General features: G+C 39.2%; 1 protein-coding gene across 1 annotated transcript; it reads right to left on the reverse strand.

Moving 5' to 3' along the window:
• LOC145490661 (meiosis regulator and mRNA stability factor 1-like) lies at positions 1-25,037 on the reverse strand. The gene is made up of 21 exons (XM_081469745.1): positions 24,380-25,037; positions 24,111-24,234; positions 22,672-22,844; positions 21,201-21,657; positions 19,275-19,519; positions 18,665-18,949; positions 18,177-18,355; positions 16,759-17,443; positions 15,595-16,198; positions 13,925-14,124; positions 12,909-13,136; positions 12,279-12,324; positions 11,884-12,095; positions 10,731-10,949; positions 10,109-10,163; positions 9,368-9,561; positions 8,586-8,813; positions 7,838-8,120; positions 7,530-7,610; positions 7,383-7,424; positions 1-6,990 (listed from the first exon to the last, which is right to left on the reverse strand). Exons 1-21 carry the CDS (start codon positions 24,752-24,754, stop codon positions 6,320-6,322), a joined length of 5,586 nt encoding a protein of 1,861 aa, XP_081325871.1. The 5' UTR covers positions 24,755-25,037; the 3' UTR covers positions 1-6,319.
• Positions 25,038-26,216: the final 1,179 nt, after the last annotated feature.

Consider the following 26,216-nt stretch of genomic DNA (forward strand, 5'->3'; position numbering starts at 1 on the left):
CAGTGCAGTCCTCCATGAACAAGACACAAATGCTTCTTCCGACCAGAATCACTTCTGTTTCTTTGGGAGCTGAAATTGAACGGTTTTAGTCAGAAATAAACCAATGGATATTTTCGGGAATGAAACTGTCGAAATCTGGCTTTAACTGGATTCTAACCCGTGATCCCTGCGATACCGGTGCAGTGTTGTACCAACTGAGCTTTCAAGCCTACAGGGAGCTGGTCTCGTTGTGGGTTGGCTCCCAGTTGGCTTGATAGCTAGGAAACACATAGATGATAATTCCACAAGTTAAATCTAACAGTTGTTGTAAAATTTCGAGCAGGAACACTCTGGCCAGTTACAAAGGACACAGAAAATCCAGTTGATCAAGCAGTTTCTGAAGTAAATTACACACTGACATGTTTAATGTTCGTAAAATAACACTTGATTTCATTTCACTGAAAAGTACCACATTCATCGATGAATAACCCGCTTAACCTTCGCTACATGAACAAGTGGCTAGTATTGGACAAGCTTGGTCATGGAAATTGACGACAATTTAGCTCTGGATGTTGTCCCTTTTTTCGGAAAATGTAGCGAGGCTTGAATGCTGTTCCACTCGCCACGGAAAATTTCCGCAAATGTTTACCAGAGTTTTCGGGAAAACCGGAACAAAAATAGTCCATGCATCTAAGATAAAACCACTCTCCATTCATACCGCGTAACAACTGTAAACAATGGCCCCGCCCTCCACCCCTGCTGGGTCTAAATGGACCTAGGAAAAGGAAGAATATAACTTTTCGAAATTTGTTTGTGTTTTTACGATAACGTACATTTTTAATCAGTTCCAGGAAATGCGCAGATACCAGCCAAGCCACACTAAACTTCCTCTGCCAAAGACAGAAGGATATGAATGGTAAACAAGTCTCAACGGCTAAGTGGAGTTGGGACATCCTCAGATACTTTGGTGATTCAAAACTTATCCAATGACTAAAACACCACCGTTTGTGAACGTTAGTTTTATTGAGACGGACGGATAGCACAGATAATATTGTTACAACCTAAAGCTTACAAACAAAAAATAATAATCTTAAACGTTTGGCACACGAATTACAAGATTTCTTGATGGCAATCAAAGAAAATGGCATTGAGCATTTTCTTTGGTGCATCAATGGCTGACCATCGTTGTAAAGACGAGCCTGACATATATATTTTCTTTTAAGATTTAGGGGTTTACTTATTTAATTCTGAAACTTAACTGTGTGGCCCGCGTGTAAATATGGGTTAAATTACCACAGAATATACTACTCATACAATGGAACCATTAAAAACTATTAACAGGAAGAAAAAGTCAGCCAACGAGAAAACACAAAACTAAAATATTACACTATAGAGAGAGTAATATATCTTCTTAGCTGTATTACACATAGGACTTCACTCGCAAAGGTAAAGAGTTTCAGTGCTGGAAACAAAGATTAATACCTCAAAGTTGAAGTTTCTAAATTATTTCAGACAAAAAAATATGATTATTTTAAACCAGGTAGTTACTTTTGTGTGGATAAAGAAAAATTGTCTCAAAGTTCGTCGAGTCAGTTTACCATGTATTACTTTATTCCTTTGGACATTCATTCCGGAGAGGAGCTGCTCACGAACAGATTAACTCTTAAACTCCATAATCTCAGTGTGCTTTATTCAAAATCAGGGAAAAGTCAGTCTTGAAATTTGCTCCCAATCCCCACCTGCATTCAAGGTAGAATGCTAAAAACAGAAAATACATACACTGTAAATTCCATGAAGACAAGCTCTCTATAGTTCCTTAGTGCTTCTATCCTCGGTAGATACGTTTCAAACGTTCAAATTTTCTCAATGTGCTCCTTTTAAATTGCAGTCATTTCCCACTACTTTAAACCTTTCTATCATTTCCACCTCCATTCCTTTCCACCAGTTCCAACAACTCCAATTAATTCTGTTTTCTCATTCGTTTGTGGCATACTAGACTTCTCAATGTCCCTTTCCACCTCAGTCGTTTCTTCATTCCAGCGATATTCGCGTTTAGTCACCGGTCTGTCAATTCCTCGTCGTCACCTATTTTTCACTTTATTTCTGCTTCATATTCTCTTGTTCCTCGCCATTTCTCCGAACCAATAACAGTTAGTGTGAAAGTCGAGCCTTTTATCGAACAAACAACTGAACGAAAGCTGCAACACACCTTGGTTTGCAACTTGTTCCAAAGATTGCACTTACGCCGAATCACATCACAGTCTGTTATTCCAATGCATTTACACTGCTTACATAACAGCCGATAAAAATGTTCAAGTTTCTCATGCCTCCTTTTCCCACATCTGCGTTGAAATGCTTTACCTCAAGGGGTCTTGTTGTGTTGATCTCAACATTACTATCTCATATGTGTCCAGCAATCTGATCCTTTGTACTTGGAAAACGAACACGCCCTGTAAACGTAAGACCACAAAGGACTCGTTATCCAGTTTTCGTTCGCGATTAGTCTCTCCTCTTCGGTCAGCGTCACCGTTGTCTGAAATCACTCGTACAAAGTGGGAGAAACCATTCTCTCTTCCATGCGATTATTTAAAAAGCTCTCGCTTGAATTTTTTCATCTGTAACCATGCAAGCAATCGCTCCAGTGAGCTCCAGTGTGGTCTAACCTTTTCGTCTATTGCCGGCATCTCTTTTTTTAACCATCTTGATCTGTTGACAACACGTTATTTCCTTTCTTGTAAGTAGCGTAATGCCAAGGCGTCCGTCAAACAGATCATGACATACGCACTTCTTTAGAAAGCCATCAAAAACGGTTCTGTACGCGAGGCAAAGTGGAAACTGAGTGAAGCTCATGTCGTTAGATCAACTTATACAACACAACTTATATGATACACTAGCATAAAAAGTAGTTAAAAAACTATGCACTAAAACAAAATTATATATTTTATTGACAGCACGATTCCAAATGACAATTTCGAAGCTTTCTTTTACATTTTAGGGCTGCCTTATGTCTTCTTCGGCACAAGCTGCAAAACGTGGTAAAGTTCATTTATTCCATATTCTCAGCTATTTTTTTATACACCAAACAAAATGAAATTCTTGCGCTGCTGACGCTAATACTGCTACTTCTATTTCAGCATAAAAAACAGTTAACTACGAAATTCAGTTAAGATTCTGTAATGCAACAACTCTCTTCATCCTTGTCGCTTGTGACAATGAAATGCAACCTTACTGTCATGCATCATTCTTTCACGTTAAGCGTCGCTCACTTGTGTTGTTTTTGGCACCCGCTGAAGAACCAAAGTGACGAGATTCTCCGCCACAATACGCCAAATGGTATCGAGAGCAGTCATCTGCTTTGTGGTAATTTTTTTCCAGGAGTATGTCAAGCATTTTTTAACGAGCGATGCAAAATAACTTCGTGTGCTGTTCAGAGCACAACCAAAATTTATCAAACAGCTTTGACCGGCCGTTAGTAGTCTTAAAACCTATTTCCTTTCTATGAAGGTTGTGTTGCCACGTCCAGCATCAAATGTGTCGCCGGGTGTCAAGCCAAGTAATATCTTCTAATGTTCCCTTGTCCAAGTTCGGTCAGCACTGTTTCGCAAATCGTGTACTGCTTACACTGTTCTCTTGTGCTTCCTCACGTCATTACTTCACGTTATGTTTCAAACTACACTTTTACTCCGCAAAGGGGAAAAAAAAAATCCCTTCTTCAACTGCCTCTTTTAACATGAAAGCGACTCATTATCCAAACCTTCTTAGTTCGCAGCTGTAAAAGCAGATATTTTACAAAAGTGCTATCATTCAGTTAGAATATGTGCGAGCCTCTTGCTCGTGATTTTCCTAGTTCTTACATGCAACTCGAGTCTTTTAGCCTTTTCACCTGCTTCTTGCATATCAAGTTGTCGAGTGACTTTCAAAACACTCTAACACGTTTTGCCGCAAGGTGGCTGGAGAAGTTATCTCTGGAAATGATATAATATTACCTACTTTCTATAAACTCTAACGATGTTCACGCCTTTTCTCCACTTTATATTTCAACAATTAAAAAGTTGAACTAAATTTTACTCTGCAAAGAAAGAAAAATCCCTTCTTTAAACAACAAGAATAATATTTTTAAACCTTCTTAGTTCGCCACTGCAAAAGCACTCATTATCCAAAAATTACTATCCTCACTAAAAATCTGTACAAGCTCCTCGCTCGTGATTCTTCCTTCCAAGGTGCGTGTTCACAGCAAACGTCCGCAAGACTCATCCAAATTGAAAAACCAGGTTTTACACGTGTTGCACACAAACGTATCAAGTTCAACTTCTCGATAACACATATGCCGTCCTGTCTAATCTTACGTCCAGCTTTTAGAAATCCAAAGCAGACTTCGTGCCCCTCGTCAATCAAATCCATTTTTCGTCCAGCATCTCAAATCTACCAGTCACGTGAGTACTTTCCTTGAAAAGAACAAGGAGCCACGCATGCTTGAAACAACACAAACACAAAACGCCACAAATACTGACACGTCACCATCCTTCATGTACACAGAAAGGACTGGAACTACGCCACTGATGACGTCAATGGACCGTTCCATGGCGTCCAATCAAACTGAAGGATCTTCCCGCCAACCAGTTGACGGGCTCAAAAGAAAAATGATGAGGCTACCATTCCCTGGAGGGATGGTGGCTGACAAGTAAGAGAAAACTAACAGAGAAACACAACGAAAGCACGCGTGGCAAGTGAAAAAGATTAAGATTGCATTATGAAAACTTGCATTCTGTTTTAGCCATCTTTGTACCCTGGAAACTGTCTTTTCCCTGATTTCAAAAGTGTGAAAATTTGGTAAAAGGTTAATGTAAACACTTGGATACGTGAAAAAAATAACACCGTTTATACAGGTCGAGAATGACAACAACTGCAGCTCAGATTTTTTTTTTGTTTTTTAGTTTAGCAACAGCTCTCCCACCGGGATGAATATCCAAGAAAATGTTCACCACAGTAGCAACAACAGCTCTGAAAGTACTACTGTACAAGTGAACAAGTATAATAAACCCCAAGTCTGAAGACATACATATGTTTAGCGAAGAGGAAGAGATGTTTCATTTGTGATGATTCACTGCTCCATACCTAACCGTCCGCTCACACAAAGTAGCAGAACTTTGCTTCACATTAAACCACATTAGCGATCTCTTGGTAAAACATACCTTACTATAACAGGAACTAAATTAATTTAATATCCAACCATGCCATTCCTTTTGGACTTTTTAGGAAATCAAGTAAATTGAACTACTTAACTCAAGCACTTTTCTTCGGACCAAAATTTGTACCAATTTTAGTTAAAGGACCCCTTAAAGAAGTTGTTGCGAAAAGTGCAATCGAAAAATGAAAATAAATGAGCCCGTAATGCTGTGCATTTAAACCTTTTACAGTCAGAGAGAAAACCTGAGTCAACTATGTGGAGATTTGGGAGTATTACGTGTGACCTCTTGAGCAGTTCTTTCATGTGGCACTGCTTGTTTTTTCGTGACTTCTAACGTGAATTTTGAGAGAATTTGGAAATTCGGCACCCTTACAGTGGGAAGGTTAATAACCTGCATGAGAAAATAAACGTTCAATTGTAAACGAACATCACCAGTTGAAGAGAACCATGCGATTAGGTTAGTTCACTTACATAAATAAAGGCAACATAGCAAATAAACTGCATCAAAAGCCAACGCACTAAATTGATGACACGCTTTCAGACTTCCTCCACATAGTTAACTCACACTCGACTGATGCGAGAAGGACCCTTGCCACTGCAAAACGTTCTGAGATTGACTTTTAGAACCTTTTTGAAAACCTTCCGATGGGTTCCGTTGGTTTAGACCATTCAAAATTTAAAGGACCTCAGTCACGGTGGTTTGAGTTGTTTTGGCCACGTACCAAATCTCCTTTAAATGGAAAGAAACCTAAAAATAATAGTTTACTAAGATAGAAAAACATCAAAGAGATAATACTAAACCATAGAGGAACAAGGATGGTCAAGGATGGCGAAGATTGACACGGATTGCAAGCAACGAATTTGAAAAATTTAGGCTAAACTTTCAAGATGTGCAAACCGTGACTGAGCTCCTTCAAGATGTCGTGCGAGTGAAATAACCAATCTGGATTTTTCGCCGTTCCGCATTACTATGGCAATCCCGGCAGTTGATGAAAAACAAAAAAAAGCACCACTATAAAAGTGCAGACGACGATCTGGAAATATGCAACAACAAAAAAATAACCCACAGAAAATAACACCGAAGTTATCATAACTACAGATAGAAAATACCAATTATTCTTCCAATAGCTCTTTGAAAACAAAACGACTTCCTCATTTGGCTGGTGCCTTGCTAAAATTAACAGCTAACTTGACTTTAGGCATTGAAAACTTTTTGGGTTTTGCTTTCTTGTCATCAGAAGTCTTACGCTCAACAACAGACCTTTCTACACTTTCACCTTCAAATGATGCAGCGAGGTTTCTAGGCAATTCAGATTCTGAATTGCAGTTGGAAAGGATATCAGCTTCTACTTCAGAGAGTAACCGCACTCCGGTCTTCCGAGGAGATGGACTTGCTTGTGCTTCCGTGACGCTTCTTACATGTACATGAGCTGGAGAGACAAACGACAACTCCAAATCCTTGAGGTCGGCTTCTGCAGCGGAGTGTCTTTCTCTAGGAGACACCTTGAGGCTGGGAAGTGGTGATGTTGCACCATTGTATTCACCTGACAGTTCGTTTGAGTCTGCCAGTAATTCACTCAAGTCACCGCCTGGGTCAGCAGCACTTAGTGGGTTAGGAAGTCCCATGTTGTCAAAAGCTGCAAACAACACGTCCATGTCAAACTCTGTAAAAGAGATCAGATCCCCTACAGAGGGTGGCTCGGGAATTGCAGGTTGCAGTTCTGGCTCTGGAAGGGATTCAGGCACGGGTGCCATCAACCAATCATCAGTGACGGCCACGTCTGGAAACGTCCCGGATGCTTCACCATCAAGAACTATCAAGTCTGCATAACACAAAATGGACAAACTCGTCACGAGAGAAGCGACAATAAGATCAAGTTACTGAAAGTAACATTATTAAGAAATAGAAAACATTTTCCGTGTTTTCATCAAGTTATAGTAACATAAGTGAAGTTTGAGAGAACGAGAAAAATTGTATTGACACGAGCAGCAGTCGAGTGCTTCCAAGGGTTTTTAGAGTGTTTACAAAACTAGAAAAGGGTTCCCATGACTCGAAAGTATCACAGGAAAATGTTTCCCAGTTTTTTGACAACACAACCCGAGAAAAATAAAATGAAATCACTCGTATATTTCGAGTATGAAAAGTGCTCGCGTTAACATTTCGTCAGCAGCTCGTGCTAATTGTGCGTTTCTGCCACGACTTAGATTATCCTACCTTCTTCTTCTTTGTCGTCAATGGTAACTACAACTTCATCATCTGCAATAAAAGCAAAATTTGACAATGAAATGGTTATTTTGCTACCGAATAATCAGTTTTGAACGGGTGGAATATTGGCGCTACCTGTACGTTAATTGATCTCACCTTCTTCCACGTTGACAGAAGCCGAAAAGTCAGTTAACTTACAGCCCTCTAACAGTTCCTTGCTCTGCTTAGGATTTGTATCTGTGCAAGATGAACAAAACAGGGTGAACGCTTGAAAAAACTTTTTTAAAGGAGATTTTTCATTTACTGGAGGTAACAAATTTGTTTCTCGGTTGGAATCCTCTTCTGCTGTGTTTTGGCCTGGAATGTTGCTAGGCAACATATATTCACGCGGCCATATCAATAATACCCAGTAATCAATAATAAAAAAACTAAAGCAGAGGGAAAAGCAACAAATATCAAGCTACCCTCACGTCCATGAAGTGTTACATCATCTCCATCCACCAACACAACAATCTTCTCAGCACCCTTGCCACGCACCTCAGCCACATTACACACAGCATCAATCACCTCTGATATGCGACTGAAGCCGTAGTCTGAAGCCTTGCAGGGTCGACCGTACATCTGTTGGAAGTTGGGTGCAAAGCGGTTCAGTGACACACAACCGTCAAGGTGTTTCAGGAGGTCCCTCGTCTCAATCGCAAAACACTGCAGTGGTGTTAAGAATACTGTGCCTTCTTTGCTGTCCACCTGTTTAAGAGGGAAAATTAATGCGAGCTGCTGTATTGTAGTTAGGAAAAAAAAAAGTAAAAACAAAGCCATACTATCTTTAGAGTGGAACTTCTATGTTCCTTTGAGCTTCTTTACCGTGAATTTCTATGTTTCACTGCAAGGTTTTCAAAACACGCCGCTACCCGACGAAAGTCACCGGCAACTTCAAGCATTTACGCCGGTTTCAGTCATGGGTGCTACAAATGCACCAGACTACAGCTCAAGACCCGCAGATTTTCGTTTTATTTTGTCAGGGCCTGCTCCTTGTACCCCACGCAAGAGGGAGTAACCCACTTTGGCACTCTCCCCCACAATTAGACCACCATCATCTTCACGGAATAAGCTCCACCTACTTTACGACCCCCCCTCCCCCGCTACTTTATTTCAATTTGAAACCCCTGAAAATCACTCCTTGCAACAAAACGATTGAATTGTTCTGCTTACTTTGACAACAGATGATATCACAGAAAGCAGCTCTTCGAGTGTAGCAAAGCCGAAGTTCTGTGCACGAAGCTTGTGGTTGTAGAGCTTCTCATACGCAGCCACAAACTTGGACACAGGAATAGTCTTGTCGGGCTGCTCAGTTAATACATAAATCACGTGAAGTGAAAACACCTTAACAAGATGTTCATGTTTTAAGCAAATCGCCGCTGTGTTGCCGCTACCCTGGACCTGCAAGAAAACGTTGCAATGTTAAGATCAGTTTACTTCATCGAATTTTTTTTAAACAGTTTTTTTTTTTTTACTTTCTCGAATTGGCAATGTGCGTCTAATTTTCAAGACTGTGAATGAAACCCTAGTCAAGTGCGTGACCATTCAAATGAAAGCTATTGAGCAGTACTTTCATGTGGTACTGTTTCTTACGCTATTAAAGGTGGTTCTAACTTTTAAGTCTGTGAATGAAACCCTAGTGTGTGACCATTCAAATGAAAGCCATTGAGCAGTGCTTTCATGTGGTGAGTACTGTCTTCTACATAGTACATGTACAAGTAAATTTTAACTTTTCATTCTGCGTGAGACCCTAGGCCATCACCAGTCGAATGAGAACTATTGAGCAGCACTTAGAACCGACAAGTGGTTCCGTTTGGTTTAGGATGCTTTACGTTCGAACGCTTTACCAACTGAAATTTGAATCTTGAATTCGAAACAGTCTGTAAAAAAAGCAATCACTATTTTTTACGACGGGAACAGAGCAACAAAAGCAATATCCAAGAACTCTGCCTAACCTCAACAACATCCCCAAGGGCACGGATTAAGGCGTTCATGCCTGTACAGCCCCAGTCCTTCGGCTTCAACACGCGTCCATACTCCCGCAGGAAAATATCAGAGAAAGCGAACTGTGCGACTCGGCATCCGGGATACTTAAGTAACAATGCCGTGATCTTATCAGCAAGGGGTCGTAATGTGGGTGACATTTTATCTGCAAGTAAAGATACACTGTACCAGTTAGGACCGCATGGTAGCGTTATCTGTCACGTTTTCAAAATAGAAATCATGCAACGTTTGTGGGCGATCAAATCACGTTGCTGCTCGTCAAGTGATCACACTCGGATTCAAAGCTAATCATGGTTGCCACAGACATCCCTTTTCAAAATTCCCTGACTTTTCTCTGATAAAAATAATATTTCCCTCACCAAAGAAATGCAAAATGTCAGTTCTAGTAGCGGCTTCTTCTTCCACCCGTTGATTAACAGTGATAATTTTCAACAAATTTTCCTTCTTCATTAAGGAAAAATATAGTTGAGATCACAATGACCCCAAATGTTTCTTCTAGCCTTCAATGGTACCAAATCAGCCGTATTAAATTATTTCAATTTTCCCTGACTTTCTTCAAAATATCAATTCTCCCTGGCTCGAAATAAAACTCCCTGACTGTTCGCTGACCTTGAATAATATTTTTCCCTGATCATTTCCTGTGGCAACCCTGCTTATATTTCTCACAACCTTACAACTGTATTATGACCAACCTTTCGCTGGCAAAACAGGAAGAAGAAGAATTCGATCACTACCAGATCCTTTCACCTAATCATTCAAAAACAAATAAATAAACGACTCAAACTCTTTTCTAGGTGAAATAGTTAGGACCTTCAAAAAGTTTCGTTTTATCGTGATCACGGCAATACTCATTAGGTTAATACTCGCAGGCTTTGCCATTCAACATGGCTGGATATTGCTAAAGCTATTTCTTGCGAATTTACACAAAACAAGAGCAAGGACAATATCCAGCCAACTTGAGCGAAAAACTTTGGCAAATAAACGATTTAAAGAACACCATCGCTCTTGCGCGTCACAGAGGGAAATGCCGAGAGGGGTGCATGACCATTCACAGTATAGATCGAGTGAGGCTAAAAAAGGCAAACAAAGGAGCGATAATCTATACCAGTACGGTCCCGAGATAGCCTGGTCAAGAGATTCCAAGGGAATGTTAAGAAAAAAATCCTAAGGTCACGGACTGGAAAGCCAATTCTGATTAAGAGCCGCCTTACAGTTTACTCACGTCTCCCTTCTTGGTTTTAAAGTGGAAAACAACTCTCGAAGGGGAAAAAAACATAAGATCATATTCCAAAGAAACGAGTCACCTCAGCGTACCTTTGCTATTCCCTCCAGACTCCGAAGAAACTCCTCCAACTTAGCCTGGCCCAGCGGAAACTTTCGGCCATGATGTTTACGAAAAGTGGCAGCGAGGCGAGAAATCAGAAGAAATTTGCCTTCCTGAAGTTCCAAAAGCTCCACCACGTCTTTCTGTAAAGACTGCAGAGTGAGCCTGGGTGCGAGGGTCAGGTACCTTTCGCTGCAGATCTCCGTAATCTTAGACAGAAAAGATAACATTTAAGACAAGTTTAAAAGCTGATTATGTCGAGGTTTTTCACGATGAAATACAGGGAAGAGAGTATGAACATGGCGAAAAACAGAGTATTTCTAAAGGAAAACAAAACTAACGTGAATCTTCAACTTCTTGATCTGTAATATTTATCAACTGCAGACCTCAGATACCGTAAGAAGGAAGCTTAAATGAACAAATGCATTCAGGGATCCAGATGTCCTAGACACTTAAAGTGTAGTCGCGATTTTATGCTCTTCAAGCAACGCAAATCGAACCGCAAGAATTTAAAATTTTAGATACCGGGCAAGGGGTAACTATTATAATAGGAGGTCTAATTGTACTGGCAGCTTGAAGTTGAATCAAAATGTGAAGACGCAAGATTTTAAGTTTCTCATACAGTTGTTAATAAATTTTTCAATAGCGTTGACGGACTAGTAATCAGAAGAGTTTATTTTGAAAAATATACAAATCAAAAAGGAAGGATAGGTAATAAATCACGTTTAATATAGAAGAGATGCATTAGACTTAATAACTCAAAGAGAGGCAAGGATGGGTAAACTTGAAGAATGGGTAAAATTGAAGAATGATGTTAACGGATTCCAAACACCATGGTCAATGGGTTCAAGACACTCCATCTACAACGTACACTTGTACCACTGCAAATATGGGTTTTAATGGCCAAGTGCGTGGTCTTTTGTGCGTTTACGAACCAAGACTCAGACCAAGTCCATAAACACACAAAAAGAAGTGAGTTAATATCCAGTCATCTTGACCGAGTTTGGGCAGTAAAACATTTATTCTGTGGCACAAAGAACACCATTTTCTTGCGGGACACAGCGGCTTATCTTGCCCCGCTCGGGTAGCAGTGCAGGATCTGATTCATCTTGCTGCTCGCGGAGCTAGCCACGTTACACTTACCTGTAATGAACCTGAAGGTAAACCATCTATAAGGTCCTCAAGGCGTCGGGCGCCATAATCTCCGATCTTGAGAAGTCGGCCAAAATGCTGATAGTACCTAGCTAGTACTGTCGCAACAGGAACTCTCTGACCTTCACAACTGGACAGCAGCTCTTTCAGTTCTTTAACAAGGGTCTGCTTTTCGCTACGTTTCTCTGGCTTGGAGCTCTTGTCTGTAGAGTGCAAAAGTGAAGGTTGCTCATAGAGCGGTTTTTCAAGCAAGTGTCATAAAACCAAAATCACTCTAGCAAATCACAAAGGACACAGACAATCCAGTGAACCAATCAAAACTCAACAGAAATAAAAGTAGTTGATGCAAAACTGAGTTGAACATTCTAGCAAAGTCAAAGTTGTACCTTTTCCTACTAAACAGATCAGTCGTTGATCCCCAGTCCCTTGGATCTAGGATACAAAGATAATCACAAACAACAAAAATTAAACACGTACTAGTTATGCAACAGTTCCATAGGAAGCGTGATGGCCACACGGTTAGTGTGCTTGACTCCGGATCGAGCGGTCCGGTTTCGAGCCCTGGCCGGGGACATTGTGTTGTGTTCTTGGGCATGACAATTTACTCTCACAGTGCCTCCCTCCACCCAGGTGTATAAATTGGTACCAATGAACTTAATGCTGGGGGTACCCTGCGATGGACTAGCATCCCATCCAGGGGGGAGTAGAAATAATCCTCGTTGCTTCATGCTACTGAAAACTGAGATAAGTGCTGGCCTGGTGGGCCTCTAGGCTCATATGCAGACTTTTTTTCTCGTGCAATGCTTTCCGGTGGTAAAACATGAAATATCCTACAAGCCAATTGGATTTTCTCGGTATACATATGAGCCTTTTAGGTACATATTTTCATTGGCTACGTTTTCTGTGGTATGGTACAAATTCCTGTACTGTACTAAGTGTGTAACATATAAAATTAATAATACATCTTATACAAAATTATAGTTTATCTAAGGATAAAGAAACAGAATGAGTGGAACCTTGGCAACTTTGGGTACAGCTTCAATCAGGTCTGTCAGCTTTGAAAATCCAAACGTTGCAATCTTGCACTTCTGACCAAAGCACTTCACGTAAGTTGACACAAAGTTTCCCAATGCAATCATTCCATCAGGTTGGCTATCGAGTAACATCTGAAGGTTTCTCTCGAAGGCTTTGAGTTTTAAGGGCTGTGAAAGAATAAGCCATCTCTCGGAGCCTTGTACTGCTACCTGTATTACAACCAAAAATATATAATTATATATTTACAGTAAGAAATAAACTTGATTGCAAAACACTCACATAGAGAGCTGTACATTCACTGTAAGAATACTTGTACTCCTTGTTAATCTTATCGTACTTTAATTTTCTGTTTCCAGGGTTGTGACTTACATGACTGGAGGTTGGGGGACTCAACAAACTTTAATGTGGGGAAAATCGGTCGCCAGGTCCAGAGAGACCCTTACCCATTCAAACATGTAGGTTGTGGATGAATCCCTTCCCTTTTATTTACTGTACCTCCAGCCTGTAACAAGTAGCCCTTGCCTGTATAGTCCAGCACAAGTGCCCCATCCTAGGTGGGTTTGCATGTAATATATCAAACATGAAAGAACATGTTTGACCACATTTCTAAACACCGAAAAGAGATTTAAAAAAATTACGTGCAGCGGAGTATTTTTGAAGAACTTCAAGGTGTTTGGAAACGTGGTCAAACACTGTCGCGTGATAGATATATCTTCTCGAAAACGAAGAAACGGAGCAATAAAATCGTAACAAGCTATGCTTATTAAGATCAGATATCCAAACATCACCACAGTCATGATTTTCTTTGTTTAAACTTGGCAAATAATTAATGAGTTTGAGAAGTACATGTCAGAATTTTCATAAAACAACTACTTGATCACGACAATTTTAAATAATGACTCAAAATAAACTGGCCAACCAAATTACAAAAAATATTGCATCCAAACAACATGTTCATGTAATATTTTACAAATATTCCACACCTACATGTACTGACCTGTGCTACAGCTGGCAAAGCTTCCAGTAAAGTCACAATAGAGGTGAATCCATATACAACAGGATCAAATGGAGTCTTCTTCCCAAACCACAACTGGTACTCAGAGATAACCGCACTAAGGGGAAGTTTAAATTCCTCCTGCGTCAGTAACAACTCATGTAGGTCTTTACTTAGTTCAAGAAGCTTCCCCACATTCCCTCCTGTTGAAAAAGGAAGACAAAGTTCTAAGCTAAAATATTGCTACAGCATGTGAACTCTGAAGTATGAACTTCATTAACTAATTTTTCCATACAGTTTACATGGCTATCAATTATCATGATGGACTTGGCAAGAAAAAATGTTTGTTAACAGTTTAAACAGCTATGTTTACCAGTTGTGCTTGGTGGATGTCAATTCATTTTGTTGTTGTTTTTTCGTTTTAGGGTCATGGTTGTTGCATAAATAACTTTAACTTGTCTACTAGTAGGCCCTTACCAAGAGTGCTTGTAAAAAAAGCGTTAAATGCTTAAAGCAGTGCTTGTTTTTTTGGCAAAAAAGTGCTAAAATAATGCTAATTTTTTTAAAAAGTGCTCGTGGGTTAAATAAAAATGCTCACGTTTTTCGGATTTTTTTAAACATAGAATATTACATTTTTAAGATTTTCAGTTACATTTTTCAACAACAAAATGTAACAATCAATGCTTTTTTTTTTCATTAGTCCAACACAACGTTTAAGGTTTTCTATAAAGCCTTGGCTGGCTGACTTCCATTGTTACTCAATGACAACATGGATGACGCCGTCTTGGAACGAGTGTGATGGACTGGATTTCTAGAAGGCAACCGCTGACCTATCAAACCTATTCCTCAGGCCTCCTCAGCTCCTTTGACTAAAATGAGGGCAAAATGCATCTGGGAGGCTTTGGACGCCATAAATAAAGTCAGATTGTGCTTTTTAACACAAAATTATACAAATAATCAGTTGAAAATCCAAAATAATGCTAGCAGTGCTTTTTGGGATAAAATGTAAAAAAAAATGCTCGCGAAGCCAAATAATGCCAAAAAGAGTGCTAGCACTATTGGCAAGACCCTATCTACTAGTGCATGCTCCTTTCTCAAACAGTGGCTCAAATATAGCCTGAGCCATGCCCATATTGGTCTCCTCTAAGGGCTTCACCCGGGGGGGGGGGGGGGGGGGGCACTGCCATACATGTATATGGGTGATATAGGTCTGTGCCGCTGTGAAGGGTATGGTTTTCAAGTAGTTTACTCTAGAATAGGGTAAAGTGTTTGGGTCTAGAATAGGGTATCATTTTTCACAAAACTGACTGGTTGGTTGAAGATTTTATCTTGAGTAAGGAAACCAGGAATTGCCACTCAAAAATATAAAAAAATCAAATCGGTAAGTTTAAATTTATGCAAATCAGCCTCAACAGTGTCCATAGATGAGGGGATTTGGGGAGTTTACTCTAGTATAGGCTAAGGGTTCCAGGGTTCCAGCGGCACATCCCCATCCAGAAATTCCCAAAGTATCCCCCCCCCCCCCAGGGGGCTTCATTCAAATTTTCCGATGAGCATCCCCAACTTTTTCACAAGGAAGTCCCCTAACCCTCCCCCCTGGGAGTTATGTGTAGCATACACTCAAGAGACCTCAGTGTTCTACAGAGCAGTTCCACAATTACAGTGTAACATACCATTTTTGATAGCTTGTTTAGCCCAAGACACCATCAAAGAGTCTGATATTTTGACATTTGGAACGGAGCTGAGGACATCAGCAAGGGCAGTTCCATGTTCATTTGAGTCTATCTTCTTGTCCAAGTACAGCCAATATGAAGCAGCAAAACTAACCAATGGCAGCGAACCCTCACAGGATTTGAGAAGCCCATGAACATCTCTGGCAAACTCTTCAGGTTCTACAGACACCTTTACACTGCCAATGGCTCGTGTCACAAGGCTTATAGCCTGATTACCTGGCTTTCCAGTGATCACAACTAGATCGTGAATAAGTCCAATGGAGCTCATATCAAATGCACGAGAACATTTCTCGTAGTAATCACTGAGGAATTTGTTCAATGGCAAGAAATGCAATGGAGCCTCTTTGAGAATGGAGGTGACTTCACAACGCAGAAAGCAGAGAGCTTTCTCTTTGTCTGTTGCTATGTTAACAGTGACGTGAGTGTTGAAAATTTTCTTCTGGTGAACTTTGCAGATGGCCAGTTGTGCGTCAGATGGTTTTGGCACTTTGACAAAAGCTCTCAAAGGAATGCCTTCCCCACTGTGAAGAATGACTGAAAGAACCTACAAAAAAGAACAATCCCAACGTTGGAATTAATTTGATCAACATAAAAACCTACATGTATTTTGTGCAGGCATGCTATACATGTAGTTTAAACATGTAGACCAGCTAGATGAACTAAAATGGTCATTCCCAGTATTGGAAGTCATATATCTTTGTACATGTGTATGTGTGTTTGACACAATAAAATAACAGCTGCAGCGTCAATTTACCAACAGGGAGCTTCCATGTATACACCCTTAGTGTACATGTCCATCATGCCAAACAAAGTCCGACAGAAATTTTGAAGATTGTAGCATCACTAGATGAAAACATCCTATTAATCAACATGAACATTTATAACATTTTCAGGTAACTCCAACGTTGTTCATTTTAACTTGTAACCAACCAATTTACCAATCAATTTAACCACAGTGACTGTGACAGTGACTATTGTTAAATCTGTATACGTCCTCTCACATGTACAGTGGTAAAAATTAATGATACCATTGGTACTAAGAAATAAAACTAACATAGAAAATAGAAATTAAATCTGAATTATCTGACATACACTCACATGTACCTTACAATGCTCTCGAAACACAGATGCCAGTTTCTTCTTTAGCTCTTTCTTGCTCACACTCTCATCTAAATTTGTGACAAGCAAATCTATTCCTCCTCGTTGCTGGTCCAAAACTGTAAAGTTATGCAGGCTAGCTAACCAAGAGGCTGCAAGGTGTGGTCCTCCCATCAGTGGAGGGGCAAGGGGAGTGATGCCTGGAAAACTTGTGCTCTGTGTTGGTAAATTCATAAAGTTCTGGTAGATAGGGTGTGGCCAAATGCCGGCATAAGATCCATTGCTAAACATGGTTTGATGACTGATGAACTGGGGGCCAGTGGAACTTGCAAGGGAGGCTCCTTGCTTGCCTTCATTTTCCTCAGTACTGTCGCCTGAATCTGGGCTATCATCTACAGGTGTGGTACTGAGCGTGGTCTCCTGTTTCGCACCTTTCCTAGATGACGAGCCATTCCCAATGACGAAATCATCCAGCATTGCACAGTTAGAGCCTGTCTTTTCCTTTTGTAATGGGTTGTATGGGGGTTGTGTTGAGGCATCTCTGCCTTTATTTGTTAGATTACCAGTGGTTTCCAATGGCTGTGTTTTCTTGTTCTTTTGGGGACTACAAGCATTTCCTTGACTGGTTGTTGAATACACAACTTGGATTGTGGATCCAAAGACATCCTCTTTGTCCATTCTTCTCCTTGCCCTGATGGAAAGAATTTGCCCAGTGTATATTATACGAGACTGCATCACATGAACATCAAAAAATTAAAAAATAGATAAAAGAAAGAAATAACAAAAATATTTTATAACCTGTAAATTCAATACAATTTTAAGTATGTATTTTGTCAAATGAATGTGCGAAGAAAACCAATTTTCAGGATTGCCCTTTGTGCAAGCTGTACCTACAGTTGAACATGTATGATGAACTAGCCTCATAAATTTCACCTCATATAGCACTTCAATCTGTGATTTGAATTTCCTCAAAAATTTTCCCAGGAAATGTACCCTTAGTGCCAGCCTTTAACTACAGTTGTTTGTTATACTTAGACTATAATTCACTCTCAATAGGCCCATGAATTTCATCTCTTACATGCACAATGCCTTCTGTAATCTGAAATTCCTCAAAACGTTTCCCAAAAAACTTCACTTGAAAATCCATGAGCCTTTAGACTATCGGACAGGACTTTCTCTGCATACTGCCTTGTGTTATTAGATGCTGACATTCATTAATTAAAAGTGAGAAAAATTTTATGTTCTATGCATTTACAAAAACCAACTACCAAGAGCAAGATTGGCGTCTTTAGTTTTACAGTGGCATTTTATACCATCATTGCTGTCAAGGTGAACTTTTTTATAGGGCGTTTTCTAAATCCCTATCCCTGTACATTTACGTGAAGTAACTCTGCTCAAGTCTACTTCTTGTGATTCAAGTTTACCTTGCAGCACTAGCAGGATTTGGAAATCTTAGAACAGAAGTGCGTCCAGAGATGCTTACAACCTTTCCTCCACAATTGTCAGAAAGTTTCTTCAGTCTGTTCCTGACTTGAGTAACATCCTTTCCCATTGGAAGATTTAGTACAAGAAGCTCTGACGATAATTCAGTCTCATCAGGAACCTGGAACAAATGGGACAATTGTCTTTACAATAATTATATTAAAAAGCAAAAGAATAATCAATCAGTCACACAAACTATATACAGTTATGTGCAAAATTTGTACTTAGACACTTACCAACTAGTGACTACTAAATAAATACCTTCATATACTTTCTGTATTGGGGATTCGATCACCTGAGAAATAAACTGCTCTAATACTGGAAAGCACTGAGCAAACATACTGATTCAGGATGCTACGTGAACAAAAAACTGATTTACAGTGATCAATTCTTAAGAATCACAAAATCACATACTGTAACATGAATATACCTTTGGAAGGAAGACCACAGGGAGATCAGCAGTAAAATGATCAAATCGTCTCGCCTTGTGAGCACAAGCCAGTAACGCAGCCTGAGCCTGGGCGTTATGAAGACAGATCACTTCTAGGTTGTGCCGATGACGTAAATCAGACAGTTCAGCTGCAAAGTTGATGTCCCCAGATACCAAGATGACTGTAGCTGGAGGAGGATAGGACTGTGGAAATCGTCGTAAACTTTGACGCAACTTGTCATCTGCTGCATTCTTTGAAGTGGCATTGATGTGAACTACAGTTACCTATAGTAAAGCACAGGACTGTTAGTCTGGGAGGCAATTGCATTCATTGCTCCTTTAAACCCACAAAGAATTACAGTTATATCTGGGAGAGAGCTGAGTGGGCATAGTTTTGAGGTGTCTGAAATACAAGGGAAGAGAAGTTATGAACTGAAACAAAGTGACCTATCTATAAAATAAAGGTGTCCATGAGGAGGTAACCGTACCACCTGATCTTGGTCATCTCAACTACAATGATGAGTGTTCACGCTTGTTTCCACAAGCCTCATCCAAGGTTCTAGTGAGATTGACAAAGACACTGCATGTCCAAGGAATTTGAAATCTTTACCTGAGCTTTGTTAAGTTCTTCAATGACTTCTTTCTTTTCTTTGTTGATATCACAAACACACATGAACTCAACCTCCCTCTTTCCACTGAAAAATTCCTTTCTTATCTTCTGAACGACAGCTGACGCAGACTTGCCACGTGGTACAGGGCAGTTTTCAATATCCCAGAACACACCTATCGGTTCTGGTTCAGGAGCTGTGGACCCTTGGCTCGGAGATCCAGTCAAAGAACTCTTGAATGCCAAGGCTGTGAATAAGAACATGATGTGATCACCACTAAAAAAAATCCATTTAGGCTTTTAGAAAGATTAGTATGGGATGAAAATGTAAGCATGCACATTTGTGCAATATCTTATTTTATAAATCAAGTACAAAACTGGGAGAATGTTGAGCCTACTGTATAATTATGCTGACTTTGCATGTTCATGGATAGTCACTGATTGTGCACAAACATTTTATAAACTGGAAAAGAAGAGGGAGCCAATACTCTGCAAGTAGTTGGTTTTTCTAATACTGAATGCTACAAAATGGATGAGAAAGAAACACTGAATCAGATCTCTCTCACTCAGTGGCATAATCCATCAAATATTTTTGCTCCCACAATTGGTCTAAACATGCATGTGACCAAATATTCCCCCGCTAAAACTGGGGAATATCCGAGAATATTCCCCAATTTTCAAAACTGCACGTGTTGTGAAAAAGATTTGAAGGATAATAAACACAATAGCCTCCATTTGGCACTAAAATATGCTTGGATATTTGTCCTTGGACATTATCTGTTCCTTGAAACGAACAGACAGTGTCCACGGACAAATATCTGAGCATATTTTTTGTGCCAAATGGAGGCTACTGTTTATTTATCCTCCCAGTCTTCTAAAACTACAATCTTATCAACTACTCTATACCTAAATCTGAGAAAAAATTATTTAGAAAAATAATATTTAGAATTTATATAGCATGACTTTCCATAAAATATCAAGTGCACTTTACATTGCGAGTGAGAAGATTATAACTCTTTTCACATAGAAGTAGCCCCCAAGGACAATTTACTCAATACACTTACTCAGCAATGAATCAGAAATAAATAAAAATGATCATCTCAATAATAATATTACTAAACAATGATAAATAAGCAAGTAGAAACTACTGATATATTGTCCCAAAGTTTTGGTGGCCTCATGATGCCATTATCAAGGAGCAAATATTGCCGCTTTTCATGTGACGTCATCATTTTCCAAAATAAGAAATTACCAATCCCTCTGAAGTTTAAGTTTCATCAGACGTAAGGCCCTCTAATAACTTGACGTTTTGCTGCGTTTAAGCTTGACAGAGTTCCTCATTTTGAAATAGGGCACGATTGAATTTCCAAGTTTATGCGTTCTGTGACATTAAAATGGCGGCCCGATAAGACTCTTGAATAGGTCAAAAGATGAGTTATTGCTCAAGTTTTTGCTAACTAGACAGTTGTTGCTCTATAGGAAGTGTTAATTTCAATGTGTCGGAGCTCTAGAGTAATAACTTTTCCTTTCAATGGCAAAACTCAATGACAGATGTTTCTGTTACTTTACGGCCACCATGTTTGTGTCCCTCCGAGGGGCACAAACATAGCGACTCCATACGAAGCTCTATAAATTTGAGTGAAACACTTCTCCGAATAACTGGAGAATGAAAAACCGCACAGAACTAAATCTTGACGAGGTTGTTTATTTATCAATCATCTTTCATATCCCAGCTTCTTGATTTAATTTATTGAATGGTTATGATTTTTATTTTTGATGGTGTGACACTGCAAACCAACCATATGAGAGCAAGTTCTAATGAGGTAAGACCTGTAGATTTAACTTCACTTTATATTGTTAGTTTTTACTTGTCACTTGCTTAAATATGTATTTCAAAAGCATTATTAATAATAATTTAAATAAACATACCGTCTGCATCACTGATGATTCCTCTTACAGAAGGTGAATTTGGACATTTATGGCCTCCAGTACCCGCAGAATCAACAGATAAATCAAAATCACTTAAAGAATCCCCAGAGTTTTCATACGTTTTTCCACAAGAAGAGCAAACACAAAATGATCCTTTAGCTTTACCAGTACAATCTGTGTGATTTCTAGAACAATCACAGAATCTATTGGCACAGTGGTTGTGATGATTCATCAGGGAACTGTTGGGTGCTTTGTATAGACGATGGGGTTTAATAAGATTCTGAGGAGAGCTGCTTGTAAACATAACAGGACTGTTCTCTTTTGCTAGCAAACTTGATGATTGAAGAAAATTAAAGGCAGAGGAAGCTACACCATGTAAACTAGATAAAGATCCCTTTGCAGCGTTTAGACAAGAATGCTGTTGTCTCTCCTGTTCACTGAAGAAAATAGCCTTGCACTGAAACAAAGTAAATAGAACAGCTTGTTTTATTTTATATACATGTAAGTTACCAATTGAAAATACTCACAATAAATACAGTTAAATACAAATTAAATACAATTTAACAGAGTTAACAACAAGGAGCGCAGGTCTTGCCTTTGTGGTCAGTGGTGTTTAGATCTGCGCATGTGCCAGGATTCCATGTGTTCTTGGGCCACAAGGTGTTCAAGTAGTTTAACATGGTCAGCGTTTTCCTTGAGTGTCTAAATCTCAAGCACAGGGACTCTGCCCAGAGGTTGTTTCCCCTCCCTTGTCCCTCCCTTCTCTTTCCACAGTTTTATCAGTGTGATGGGTGCCTGCTTTCTCCCCTCCATGGCTGGGTGTCCAGGATTTGCTAGCCATGGGAGCAGTCTCCATCTAGGAGCTGGCTACCAATAGCGGAAGCTCCTGGATGCCTTGGGCACCCAACCTCCACTTTGCAAGGCAGTTGTTAAATGTATTTTCAATTGGTTCCTTATAAGAGCCATACCTTACCAAATGACACATGAAGAAACAACATACAAAGAACGCTGTGTCTGAAAGTCTTGGGTTACTGGATTTTGCAGTCAGACTAATAGATTAATTAACATGGGTAATCAAATGGTGATGAGTGAAATTAAGGATATAATTTAGCTAGTATACTATTGGATTACTTTTTAATACCACAATGACATGTTACACTTATTTATGACTTGCTTATTGTATTGAGCAATTTCACACCAAATGTTGCCATAAAAATATTGTAATTTCACATGTGAAAACATTATACATTAATGCTGAAATTTTGTGCCAAAGTTAAGGAGTACTTTGTCGCCAATGGTACTGTATTATATCCTTTTAATTACCCTGTGGTTTGATTATATCTACAAGTGTTCACACGTTTTGTATTTTTATGAGAATTAAAAAAGGATTACATGTATATTTATCAACATATGCATATAACCCAATAGGTCAGAACCAGGTAACACATTGTATAGGTGTGATAAATAATACCTGAGAACATGAAGATGTAAGGGAAAACTTCTTCTCTCTTCCTCTGTTGATGTGCTCTTGTAAAGCTTCTTGCTCCATAAAATGAGTATTGCAGTCATCAAAACCACACTCACCAGTACATTTGAATGCATTGTGGGATGGGCATCGCAAAGGAGTTACTTTAACAACATGATCTGTCAAGTAAGAATGGATAATTCATGCCTTAAGTCATGTCATAAACAACATCAGATTTCTATTATCTCAATGAACCATGTCACGGTTTCCTCACCATAATATCGTTCACCAACATTTTGAGTCTTTTTAGCCTGTTCTTTTACCATTTTGTTTAAAACCTGGGTGTATTTAACGGAGCTGTGTCGTGTTTTGTGCATCTTGAAAAGTTAAGCCTAAAATTTTCATTTGAAATCTGTGCTAATCTTTTCCATCTTTAGCCACCCTTGTTCCTTTATGGTTTATTATTATCTTTTTGGCATTTTTCTATTTTAGTACTTTTATTTTCAGGTTTCCTTCAATTCAAAGTTAATTTTGTACATGGCCATAATAACTCAAAACATCGTGACTGAGCTCCTTCAATGAACCATGTCACGGTTTCCTCACCATAATATCGTTCACCAACATTTTGAGTCTTTTTACCCTGTTCTTTTACCATTTTGTTTAAAACCTGGCTGTATTTAACGGAGCTGTGTCGTGTTTTGTGCATCTTGAAAAGTTAAGCCTAAAATTTTCATTTGAAATCTGTGCTAATCTTTTCCATCTTTAGCCACCCTTGTTCCTTTATGGTTTATTATTATCTTTTTGGCATTTTTCTATTTTAGTACTTTTATTTTCAGGTTTCCTTCAATTCAAAGTTAATTTTGTACATGGCCATAATAACTCAAAACATCATGACTGAGCTCCTTTAATGTAGATTATGCACCATGGGTTTCAAAAGAACATGGCTACTGCTTTATTTCATGGTCCTTGGCATGCTGTACACTAACATCTGGTTAAGGCAGTGCTTGTCATACATGGGCAAGCAATGACTTACATGTAGTTTGGTGTAGAATGTTGAAAGCTATGGTAAAATTATGGGAAATAAAAATTCACTCATTCATTCATTCATTTGTATTTTGGAGATGAGATTTACTAGTATCCGATAGTTACAACCTGGGTTTTCTTAATACAAAGGGCAAGATTTTTAATTCAATCATTTATGTAAAGAAAAGAAAAAGCAAAAATAAGTTGGCTGTCCAAGATCTGTTTTGTTTTTCTTTTGTGTATAACGTAATAAACCAAGTTTATAAGGAAAGACGTGACCTATGGTGCGATTGTGTGACAAGTATTGTGTTACATAACAAACTCGACTCATACAAAGGCATCATAGTAATTACACTCGTTGTGAAAAAAATTTCTGCCCCTGCAGGTTATAACGACTACATCGTTTCGTTTTTTCTTCGTACCTGATTGTTGTTTGATGAGTTTAGGATGCCTCCTACAGCAAGAAATATCTGTACATTTTTTCTGTATCCATTTTTCGCACACAACATCAGTTTCGCGGGCCGCCAGGCAGTGACGAAAAGAGCACTGTATGAAGACGAAAATCGTTCCTGTTAGCAAATGTCCACAACACACAGTGACTTGCATGAAACATTCACATTACTGTGGAGGCTACCCCCTCAAAATCATTTTCATAACTTGTGCATACGTTTTTGTAAGCTTACGTACGTACCTCGCCAGGTTTCGGGAAACATTCACGATTCTCGACAAAATACGGGCAGTCCGTTAAGGGTCTGTAATCCTTCTTCTCTAAATTTCCAGTCGTTGAAGGCACAAAGGTTGTACTTCTTCCTGTAGATAAAAGTTCCAATGGTCCCTTGGTTTTAATCGTCTGTCCCAAAACCTGACATCCATCTAATTTCTTCGCTGCAAGCTCGGCGACTTCTTCCGACAAGAAATTCACGAAACCACACTGTTTCGACCTTCCACATTCATCTTTAAGTATCACTATATTTTTTATAGGCCCAAATTTGTGAAATAAGCTATGCAGTACATTTTCTTTCACATCTAAGGACAGTCCACCGACCCACACAGGAAAGTCGGCCATCTTTACCCATCTTCCCTCGCCGGCCAAGATGTGTGCCGGGATATATCACATAGCTTCCCAGAAGGCTCAGCGTATTAGAGCCAAGTCACGTGACTTCGGGCTTGCCAATCATAAGCAATGCACGATGCAGTGGGTTTACACAGGCGTTTACATGTATATAGTGGCCTATGCAGTCACCCCTGACATCCTTAACTAGTAATAGTTATCTCTAAATCTGCCCCACTTTCTTTTATTTCTCCAGATCAAAAACAATGATATTGAACATTATTGTATGAACTAATTTTTTTTTTTTGTAAACTATATCAGTCATACTGTTCCAGTAACTTAGGCATCTTGCCATGAATATGATCAAAACAATCAACTTAGTTCACTAAACCAACACATTCTGTTTAACTCATTCTATCACATGATATTCTTTACATAATACTCTCACGAAGCATTTACAGCAGAGCAGTCTACCATATCTTGTAAGAAAGGACACAAAAAGTATTTTCTGGAAAAAAAAATAGGTTGCCTTCATGGAAACTAATATTTCTTTTACAAAAATTTCACTTAGTAGAACTTTATAGGGAAAAAGAAGTTTAAAAAATTATAGCGAAACAAAAAGTTAAGTCAACCTACTCTGCTGTTCCAATTTTATGCTGAAACAAACCATTGTTTTGATATACGGGCAAATGTATCTTGAAAGCAGAAGGGAAGTCAAGTTGTTTTTCCGAGACGTAAACAGGAGTATCGCATTACAGTCACCATCTATACAAATTAGAGTCAAGCTTTTTGACCTCAACGAAAACGCTGCAAAACATTCACATTTAGATCCCTGCAAAGTCACCCAGCCGTGACATGAACTCTATGCCATGTAGGATTACTCAATACAAATAACTGACATGAATAAACAAGATGCCAAAGGTAAAACTGGCGACCGGAATAGTATTTAGCTATTTAGTTGCAATTGAACCACACTGGCCTCAAATTTCTAGTATACTGAGTTGTTTTTCTCCCAAAATCCATCTTCAGGATCTTTGAAATCTTTTTAAATTTGTCCTAGATGAGAATCTTGGCCATTTCAAGGCAAATTTATTTGATTGCGCCAAAATCGTCATGCAGGCCATATTGTAATCCTCCATAGGAAAAAAGATGGTGGCTGTACATTTTACCACAATACCATGCGAACCTAATACAGCCCGTAAAGTACAAGGAAAGCCATATTTTTGCAGTTTTTTCCCTGTGCTAACAACATTGTGTCTTTAAGGCTTGAAGGTTTTAGAACTTTTCTGTATGTTTTTATGAGCGTTGCTCAAGTTTCCGTGCACTAAAAATTATGGATAAATGTACCAGTCGCCATCTTTTTTTCCTATGGCAGATTGGAGTGTATTTTTGACTTTGAAATGCTGCTTGAAGATTGCAAAATGCGAACTCGTAGTTGGGAGACCTTGAAATGCTGCTCGAAGATGGCGAAACGCGA

This window comes from Orbicella franksi, chromosome 6 (genome assembly GCF_964199315.1).
Source record: "Orbicella franksi chromosome 6, jaOrbFran1.1, whole genome shotgun sequence".
NCBI classification, from domain to species: domain Eukaryota; kingdom Metazoa; phylum Cnidaria; class Anthozoa; order Scleractinia; family Merulinidae; genus Orbicella; species Orbicella franksi.

Bases quoted from the DNA above. Each gene is read 5' to 3' on its own strand.
- LOC145490661 (XM_081469745.1), bottom strand. From the start codon at position 24,754: ATGGCCGACTTTCCTGTGTGGGTCGGTGGACTGTCCTTAGATGTGAAA. The intron at 14,125-15,594 runs GTATGTTACACT...CTTTTTCAACAG, and splicing joins TAAACAAGCTATCAAAAATG to GAGGGAATGTGGGGAAGCTT. The intron at 9,562-10,108 runs GTTGGTCATAAT...CTTTACTTGCAG, and splicing joins TCCTGTTTTGCCAGCGAAAG to ATAAAATGTCACCCACATTA.